The sequence below is a fragment of the Chaetodon trifascialis genome, chromosome 5 (assembly GCF_039877785.1).
Source record: "Chaetodon trifascialis isolate fChaTrf1 chromosome 5, fChaTrf1.hap1, whole genome shotgun sequence".
Classification (NCBI taxonomy): Eukaryota; Metazoa; Chordata; class Actinopteri; order Chaetodontiformes; family Chaetodontidae; genus Chaetodon; species Chaetodon trifascialis.
Genome location: NC_092060.1, coordinates 30,642,180 through 30,652,179, shown reverse-complemented (window position 1 = coordinate 30,652,179; position 10,000 = coordinate 30,642,180). Strand labels below are relative to the sequence as shown.

At 51.4% G+C, this 10,000-nt stretch overlaps 3 protein-coding genes across 5 annotated transcripts in view; 2 read left to right on the top strand and 1 right to left on the bottom strand.

Annotated features, from left to right (window-relative positions):
• Window positions 1–5,422, top strand: part of LOC139331730 (RNA-binding protein 25-like) — a gene marked incomplete at its 5' end in the record, with an annotated part of 13,931 nt that extends 8,509 nt beyond the window's left edge. Inside the window, one exon of the mRNA XM_070963359.1 lies at window positions 5,303–5,422. Coding sequence (XP_070819460.1) covers window positions 5,303–5,422 — 120 coding nt within the window. The remainder of the gene's footprint in view (window positions 1–5,302) is intronic.
• canx (calnexin) overlaps window positions 1–10,000 on the top strand; it is a 283,863-nt gene that overhangs the window by 96,190 nt on the left and 177,673 nt on the right. The window lies entirely within an intron of this gene.
• The window catches only part of LOC139331126 (transcription factor COE3-like), a 100,077-nt gene that overhangs the window by 64,400 nt on the left and 25,677 nt on the right, over window positions 1–10,000 (bottom strand). For all 3 annotated transcript variants that reach the window (XM_070962461.1, XM_070962459.1, XM_070962460.1), the window contains exon 6: window positions 9,075–9,143. In XM_070962461.1, coding sequence (XP_070818562.1) covers window positions 9,075–9,143 — 69 coding nt within the window. The remainder of the gene's footprint in view (window positions 1–9,074; window positions 9,144–10,000) is intronic.

The window sequence follows — 10,000 nt, the reverse complement described above, 5'->3', positions numbered from 1 at the left end:
ATCCTGTTTTTATCCTTTTAACTCAAATTCAAAGTCCAAAGAAGAAAACTGATCAGCTGCAGTAAAACGCCAAACGTCTGGGGATATATATGTATGTGTGTGTGTGTGTGTGCACGCGTGTGTTTGTGTGTGTGTCTGTGCGTGCGTGTGTTTGTGTGTGTGTCTGTGTGTGTGTCTGTGCGTGTGTGTGTGTGTGTGTGTGTGCTGAGATTAACAAGGTGATTTGCCTTGAGGGGGTAAGGTGCATGCTGGGAGGGGGATTTGGCGAGGGGAAGAAGAAGGAAGAAGGGGTGGGGGGACTCCCAAAGTTCCCATGATCCCCCAGTGAGCGCCCCGCCCCGGGTCGGGGTGGGGGGCGGTGGAGGATGTCGAGGAGTGTTTGGCGGGGGGGGGCACTTCTTGCTGAGCGCCGCTGGATGTTGACACTGAGGCGGCTAACGAAGCCGCAGGTGGTGATGTAATCACATTTGGCCTTAATTCCTCCATCCAATTAGGAGTCAACAGGAAGTGGGAACCAGCTGACGGTGCGTGATGGGACCAGTTCAGTCCTGGTCCTCCCTGAACCGGGACCCCCGGCTCCATGTGGACAGCAGGTAAAACCGCTCTAAAGGATTCATCGATTATCAGGAAATAATGGGCAACTCTTTCACTGATTAATGTTTTCAGTCACACTCCTCCCTGGATCACATCAAGCCTTTCTGAGCCCTGAGGGCCCCCGCAGGCCCCGGCTGCACAATGGAGACACCCAGACACAGGGACAGGTTCCTGACCCCCCCAGCCTGTCCTGGCCCAAACCACCACGCACGCACACACACACACACATGCACATACACACACACGCACAAGGATCTGAGAGACAAACTGGAGCAGATGAGACGGACAGAAGAGACATTTGCGGACACTGAGGTCAGCCTGAGACCTGGTCCCAGAGCTGGACACGTCCCTGTTAATGTTCCCCGTCACATAAAGTAAACAGGACTCTAAAAACAGGACTGACTCTTGACCTTTGACCTCTCGCTCTTCCTCTGCTTCCTCCCACATTCAAACTGGCTGCTGCTGTGCTGAAAGTCAGTACATCAACCCCGAACACTGACAGGAAGACAGGAAACACACCACCGATCAGAGGATTGATCACTGATCAGCGATCAGTCGGTGTGTGTGTGTGTGTGTGTGTGTGTGTGTGTGTGTGTGTGTGTGTGTGTGTGTGTGTCACCGTCTACATGTCACAGCCCACCGTCTGCCACAAACACACTCACAGCAGATTCAGGACATCAGAGACATGGAAGACGTTTAAGACGTGTCCAACCATCCTCTGTCCTGAGAGGCAGCAGTCAGTCTGTCTGTCTGTCTGTCTGTCTGTCTGTCTGTCTGTCTGTCTGTCTGTCTGTCTCTCTGTCTGTCTGTCTGTCAATCAGTCTGTCTCTCAGTCTCTCTCTGCCTGCCTGTCTGTCTGTCTGTCTGTCTGTCTGTCTGTCTGTCTGTCTGTCTCTCTCTGTCTGTCTCTCTCTCTCTCTCTGCCTGTCCGTCTCTCTGTCTGTCTCTGGAGACGCTGGTCAGAGCTGATGGACGAGCCGTCGTGTCATCGCGGTAAATCAGGAAATCTCAGCGCTCTTGAAGAAGCACGTTCCATCAGCGGATACAAACCTCATCTTTCTATCAGAATCGACCTTCAAAATAAAACACCATCAGTATCACCTGATCCCACTTTACCCATGATGCATTGCCCCTCCAGGTCCCACGTCCACGCCGGCGCCATAAGGGCCATTAAGGCGTCGTCGTGACATCGGTTTCCTTCAGTAACGACACCAACCTGAAATCACGTCGCAGCAGTTGACCTGCGTGTCTCTGCTGTCACCCATATCCTCAGCTCAAATTACCCAGAACCCCCTGCGGCAACCTCCTGGCGTTCCTCTCCCTCCTTTCAGTTTTAGCCTCGCCTGCCCAGTAATGTCCTGCTTTTATTGTAAATCTATACTCTTAATCTGGCCGGCTCCGATGGGCCTCGCTGTCCGATCAATACGCCACGATTGCTGGGAAGGGTCCACAGGGGCAGATACCCCCCCCCCCCCCCCCCCCCCATGGAGTTAACCCTCCATAGGGTCCGACGCTCTCCACCTCCACCTCTTCACAGGTGCATGGAAAGCTTTGCTGTTCCCAGGTCAGTGGTCAGTTTGAATTTCAAGCTTTATGATTGGATGTTTGGCAGTGAAATGCACCCTGGGAGTCGTAGTTGGATCCAGCTTTAATGTCCACGGGCTTCTTAACTTTGATGTTCACCAAAGGATCAGATATTTTCTCACAGCGCTGTTTATGGTGACGATGAGGACGTCTGATCATGAGACTCTGAGAGCATGAAGCCTGGACGCCCGACATCACTCTGATGACCAGTTTAACAGCGACGCACGCTCGTGGTGACGCCTCCTGCACTATGATCCAATCAGCACTGTGTCTCATAATCGACTCTCTGTGTCTAAGAAGCCACAAGTGGTCCCTGAAGGGGACGTCCACATTTCTGAGGACGCTGTGTAAACTCATCAGACCCCAAACCTGCAAAACAACCAGTGAAGGAAGCGATGCTCTGACCGCGAGGCACTGAGTCATGTGACTGCGGCGTCTCCGAAGAAGACACAGACACAGAGGAAGATGTGTAACGTGGCTGAAGATAAAGACGCTGACATGAAGGAGAATAAACCAATAAAAACAGTGGAGGGCTCTGAGGGGCTCCATATAAAACCAGTGCTGCTTCTTCCCCGATGGCCTCCTTAAATCAAACCTTCCTCCCTCTCTGCTGACGCTCGCTCTGCAGCCTCGCTGGCATTCAGGTCCCAGGAGACGATAAAGCATCTTAACTGTGAGACAAAGACGGCGTGCAGGAGTTTCTCTGCGCTCAGACGATTCACTCTCAGAGCACTCACAAACACAAACACACTTTTCCCAAGAACAACAAACGCCCTGTTTCAGCCTCTTCAGCCTCCATTCTCCCTTAAATTTCCCTTCAGCTGGTTCACACGGCAGAAGACCGAGGGGGCTGATGGGAAATGTAGTTTTAACGTTTAATGTGACAGTAACTTCTTTTCACTGACTACTTTTAAAATAGATCAAGTCAGTATGTAGTGAGCTAAAAAGGGGGGGGCAGAATGTGATCTGATTGGCTGGTAAGATCAGGGGCGTGACATCAGGTGTGACACCTGAGGTGACGCTGGCTGTTTTCTAAACTCCTCTGTCTGACCTGAAGCTGTGAGCACGGATTCATTAAGAAAACACGACGGTGGCGTCGAGCGAATCTCACCGAGCTTCGCAGTAACGGGGACGTGACTGAAGCGGGTCTGCTGGGCTCATGTGACATGCTGCAAGGGATTGTGGGACGGCGTTCCGTCCTTTCCTCTGGTAAAAGAAATGAGACAGGAAGCAGTGAAGCAGCTTCCCTGAGCGCTGACCAGCTGTCATCACGGCCAACACGCACACACTTCAGGTCACTCCAGCCAGCAAGGAGGCCGATGGCGTGTGTGTGTGTGTGTGTGTGTGTGTGTGTGTGTGTGTGTGTGTGTGTGTGTGAGAGAGAGACAGAAGGTCAAAGGTTGCTCTCCATCACTCTGTATAGATGACATCAAAGCTGCAAACGGCATTAGCAGACCAAGTGGTGCTCTGCGAGTGTGTGTGTGTGTGTAAAGGGGGGTCACGACCTCCATGTAAGGCCCCGCCATTAAAGCAGGAGGGTGATGGTCAGACGGGGGGTGGGGGGTGGGGGGGTGTAGAGGCGGGTGGCGGTGACAGCGAAGAGGTGTGTTCTGGGTAATTAGAGCTCGGCCTCCTCATACGCTTTGACACTCTGCGGCAATTTATCGCCCCGCTCGGGCGACTCGTCCACCCATCTAATTGCAATATTAGCGTGTAATAACGGCGGTGTGACGGCGATCCGTCAGCGCCGCGTTCTGCTGCCTCGGCAGGATTTCAGCCATTAACGGCAAACGGAGGAAACAAAGCGACCTCTGAGAGGCCATCAACACACGGGGATATTCACACACACACGCACACACACGCACACACACACACATGCAGGGCTTCAGCTTCCTGTTTGTAGTTCAGTTTGGTCAGGACACAAATGTCCCCTCTGTCTCTGGTATGTCTGCTGTCCACAACACGTCCCTGCTCACAGCTTCCAGAGAGGACATTCAAAAAGACAGCAGCTGTGTCCACGGTCCCATCCTCACTGCAGAGACTCATCTGAGAGTCACTGGAATAAACACCAACATGTCCAGACGTGACGATCAACCAGCAGTGAGCAGGTCAGAGGTCATAGGTCACCGCAGGAAGAAGAGACGGAGAAAACGTTCACGTTCGAGAAATAAAACTGTACAAGAACAAGAGAGCTCCATGTAAAAGATGACGAAACCCAGAGTGTGTGTATGTGCCTGTGTGCGCATGTGTGTGTGTGCATGTGTATGCATGTGTGTGTGTGTGTGTATATGCATGTGTGCATGTGCGTGTGTGTCACTTTGATTTACTTCAGCGAGACGTGAATTCACAACATTAAACTGCTTTACTGTAGCCACTGAGCTACATCATTTGCATGATGGGTCGCTAAACACACTAAACCCCCCCCCCAACTCTGCCCCCCACATGAAAGATATGTGTGTGTGTGTGTGTGTGTGTTACAGGCCAGTCATAAATCCTGCATTTCTTAACAGGCGTTAAGATGCAGACAAACAAGCGGAGCTGCAGTAAATCACAGGCAGAGGACTGACAGAGTGTGTGTGTCTGCACATATATGCGTGTGTCCACGTTACTGTGTGTGTGCCCGTCCATTAATATGCACACAATAACTCTGTGTGTGTGTGTATTCCCTGGGTTAGTGGACTAGTAGCAGTGTCCTGTCGTGTCCTAATTAAAGCGGTCGAGCTGCAGAGAAGCGACGAGGAACGAGCAGGAGAGCGATTTCAGACAGTTTCCAGCAGCAGTTTGTAGTGAACGACAAAGAAAACACTCTGATATTAGTGTGAACACACACACGCACACACACACACACACACACACACACACACACACACACAGGGCTGTGTGGATGAGTGAGAGGCTGAGCCAGCAGCTTCGTCCACGTGCACTGATGGACTGCACATCCACGACCTCATCACAGCACACAGCTAACAGCAGCGCGTTAACCTGTGCGCAGGTGTGCACGTTGTCTCTTCACCTGCTCGGCTGAACACCATCACAATCGCAGTCGCGGTCTGTCCTCCTGGTCCTCCTCTGGCTCTGGCTCTGGCTCTGGCTCCGTCCTGTCCTGTGAGCTCCTGCTGTTCAGGTGATGCGTTCTGGTGTGGTGTGGGTGGAGGAGGTGACGGGGGAGGTGACGGAGGTGAGGACTCTCTCCATGTTTCTGCTGTTTGTGTTTGTGGGTGAACTTAAATTTGTCGTCTGCTGAGCGGCTTCAGATTAAAACGATCTGAAAAGGTTTTGACGTTTGTCTCCTTCACAATGGGACAGCACAGCTGACTGCTGGCGTCACCGTGGAGACGCTGCAGAGCGCCGGCCAGCCGGACCCACAATGCACCGTGTGTGTGGACGTATAGAGTCCATCTCATGTGTGACAGAACACACAGAGAGGTGACAAAACCTCCGAAAACACTCATCAAACACACACACACCAGGACACACACACACCGCCCAAGGTGTGAGAGGACGGACCAGAGTGAGCGTGTGTGAGCGTGTGTGTGTGTGTGTGTGTGTGTGTGTGTGTGTGAGTGTGTGAGTGTGTGTGAGCCTGTGTGTGTGTGTGTGTGTGTGTGTGTGAGCCTGTGTGTGTGCGTGTGTACATTGTATGTGTGCATAGACTCACTGATGAATTCCTGTTCTGGCATGTATGATCTCTTATATATGCGTGTGTGTGTGTGTGTGTGTGTGTGTGTGTGTGTGTGTGTGTGTGTGTGTGTGTGTGTCAGAATGTGTGTCTGTACTCATACAGTATATGAGAGTGTAACACCTCTGCCTGTGTGTGTGTGTGTCCTGGCTGCAGTCCAAGGCCTCTCTAACGAGCCAACATGGAGTTGGTACTGACCCCTCCCTCCCCCCCTTTCTTCCTCCCGACCTCCTCTGAGGTCATTGGCTCCCACCACTGCGACCTGACCAATCACAGCCAGGCGTTGTGACGGACAGCCGCCGACTCCAAGGACACCGGGGGCGGAGGGATTAGACGGCGAGGACGACCGCGGTGTAAATAAAGGATTGTGATGCTGATGCTCCAAATCGTCCGATTGGCTGTTGGACTTAATATTCATACTGAGAGACGAGGAGAGTTTTGTGGCATTGGATGGAAATAAATGAAGGCATCATCACTGCGTGCTTCAGATACATGAGGTCGCAGCGGCAGGTGTGATTTCAGAGGTGTGATGGACACAACAAAGTCAGACAACAACAAATAGATTTCATCAACCTTGAGACAACATATGAGACAAACTGAGCTGTCCAACGTCTCACTGGAGGTTAAGGACGGACAGCTGAAGGGAGGCGTGAGATAAACATACTGACGGAGGCGGAGGGGACAGGTGCATGCAGGTGTAACTACAACAGGAAGTTAGTTATTGTCCATTGTGGAAGATGCCATAATCAATAAATAAAAGTCCATAAATCCACTTCGACACAGAGTCGCAGTGATGCAGTGATCGTTGTCTGAACACCCACGAGGACATAGCTAACAGGAGAGGCTAACAGGAGCTGCTAACAGGAGAGGCTAACAGGAGCTGCTAACAGGAGAGGCCAACAGGAGCTGCTAACAGGAGAGGCTAACAGGAGCTGCTAACAGGAGAGGCTAACAGGAGCTGCTAACAGGAGAGGCCAACAGGAGCTGCTAACAGGAGAGGCTAACAAGAGCTGCTAACAGGAGAGGCCAACAGCAGAGGCCAACAGGAGAGGCTAACAAGAGCTGCTAACAGGAGAGGCTAACAGGAGAGGCTAACAAGAGCTGCTAACAGGAGAGGCTAACAGGAGCTGCTAACAGGAGAGGCTAACAAGAGCTGCTAACAGGAGTGCCAACAGGAGAGGCTAACAAGAGCTGCTAATAGGAGAGGCTAACAGGAGAGGCTAACAAGAGCTGCTAACAGGAGCTGCTAACAGGAGAGGCTAACAGGAGAGGCTAACAAGAGCTGCTAACAGGAGAGGCTAACAGGAGAAGCTAACAAGAGCTGCTAACAGGAGAGGCTAACAGGAGAAGCTAACAGGAGCTGCTAACAGGAACGGATAACAGGAGCTGCTAACAGGAGAGGCTAACAGGAAAAGCTAACAGGAGAGGCTAACAAGAGCTGTTAACAGGAGCAGATAACAGGCGCTGCTAACAGGAGAGGCTAACAGGAGAAGCTAACAGGAGCTGCTAAGAGGAGAGGCTAAAAGGAGCTGCTAACAGGAGAGGCTAACAAGAGCTGCTAACAGAAGAAGCTAACAGGAGAGGCTAACAAGAGCTGCTAACAGGAGAGGCTAACAGGAGCAGATAACAGGAGCTGCTAAACAGAGAAGCTAACAGGAGCAGATAACAGGAAAAGCTAACAGGAGAAACTAACAGGAGCAGATAACAGGAGAGGCTAACAGGAGAAGCTAACAGGAGCAGATAACAGGAAAAGCTAACAGGAGAAACTAACAGGAGCAGATAACAGGAGAGGCTAACAGGAGAAGCTAACAGGAGCAGATAACAGGAAAAGCTAACAGGAGAAACTAACAGGAGCAGATAACAGGAGAGGCTAACAGGAGAGGCTAACAGGAGCTGCTAACAGGAGAGGCTAACAGGAGAGGCTAACGAGAGCTGCTAACAGGAGAGGCTAACAGGAGAAGCTAACAGGAGCTGCTAACAGGAGAGGCTAACAGCTAATCAGATTATTAATTGAGCCAGTTTACCAAAATCTAGGCTAACATAACAAAGCTCAAGTTAGCCTACAGCTAACTTTTCACACAGCGAGCTTTACACCTCCCAAAGCATTGTGGGAACTGTATTTTCCAAAGCCATCACAAAGGCCTGATTCCAGATGAAACGGTATGTAAATGTGTCTTTTATTCATGTTGTCCCTCGTCAAAAACAGGACTCTAATGTCTCTTTCTGATCTGAAATCAGCTCTTAGAATCAGGCTCTGACAGTCTGTCTTCATCACACTGAATCCAGCTCCTGAGGTCAGAAGTCATGGAGGTTTGAGGACGTGCAGACCTGATGTGACGGCTGCAGTTTAAACATTATTTCAGGCCGGGTGAGTCTGAAGTGAGACGTGAAGAAGAAGCAGAAGAATCACAGAAATCGACTGAAGTCACAAAAACCGAGTGAAGACTTTTCCACGTTTCCATTCAAACACTCACAGTTTCACAGCTATCGCGTAAAAATTCAGACGCCAACAGCTGATTTCCATGTCCAATATAAAACATGTCATGAGGTGACGTCTCCCTCATGGTACGTTCAAGGACCAGGACTTTTTGTGGGCTAAAGGAAACAGCCGGACTGATATTATTGTGTGGGGGTTTTGTTCTTCTTCAGCTGACTGTTTTCAGAAGCCATGTTTAGTGAACATCTACGACTCTACGACCATCTGCTGATGAAGACCATGGGACGTCAATGGACCCTGTGGTGAGACTGCTGTCATCGAAGAAACGCTGAGCGATCACTGATCAACTTTCCCAACAATGTTTTTAACCATTGTTAGTCTACCGTTTCCCCCGGCAGCCGGAGGGCAAACTGAGAGCACGAGCTGACAGATGGTTTGGTGAACGACCGGCAGCGAAGGTGAAGTTTGAGCTCAGAGAACCAGAAAAAAACCATTCTGATCTGCTTCACCTGAGCGAGGTTCACCTGAAGATCCTCCACAGACTGATGAACCATGAAGAACACCTGATTTCAGATTATGTTCAACGACTTCATGTTTCAAACAGCTTCACACTCTTTCACAGCCAGTGAGACGCTGTGTGTGTGTGTGTGTGTGTGTGTGTGTGTGTGTGTGTGTGTGTGTGTGTGTGTGTGTGTGTGCGCAGGTGTGTGTGCGTGCATGAGCGTATGTGCGAGAGAGAGAGAGAGAGAGAGAGAGAGAAGACCATCAGGTGAGTCCTACCTGTCGATGATGACGGGGTCGGACGGCGTCTCATTGCGATTCCCGCAGCTCTTCTTGTCACAACACCGACTGGAAGAGAGAAAACACAGCGAGCTAACGTTAGCATCGAGCTACGCTGAGCAAACGGGACACACACACAGTCCGACACACACACAGAGGCTGCAGATCAGAGCGTGAAGACCTTCATCACATCCTGCAGAGAGACAGCACACAGCTCGCCGTCACCAGTCGATGAGTCTGTCAGAGCAGCCATCAAAGATCAGACCAATCAAATCAAGAGATAAAGTCAAAACAAGGGCGAGTGAAGCTAACGTCACCGAGACAGAACCAACAAAGAAGAAGATGTGAGGAAACGACAGGAGCCAGGACGCCTTCAGTTTTCTTCTTCTGCTGCTTTCAGGGATGATTTCTACATTCCCCTCCACACACACACACACACACACACACACACACACACACACACACACACACACACACACACTCTCTCTCTCTCTGTCCAGCTGAGTGGGGTCCAGGCCAAGGTCACTAACAGTTGGACGAAGCCCAGCGATGGAGGCACCGCCATGGACCCCCCCACCCCGACCCTGAGCAGTGTCGCCCCTGACAACCAGCCAGCTGGCCAACCAGAGGGCCGCTCGCCAAACAGCCGTCCAGGTAGCCAGAGGGCAAACTGGCCGGCAAGCGTTTCATCCGCGCCGACGACCAGGAGTGGGCCGTCGGTCTGCAGAGGCATCCGGGGGGGCGCTGGGTTTCCATTCCAGCTCTGCAGGGGACGGGTGGAGCCAAAGAGGCTTCTGGTGTCGCAGGTCAGCGTGGCGTGTTGAACAGCAGCAGACCGAGTCCAGCACATTAATATCCATCAGAGCGGAGACCAGCAGAGCTCAAATGTGCTGCGGTCAGTGAACACACCACAGCTCAGTCAGTGA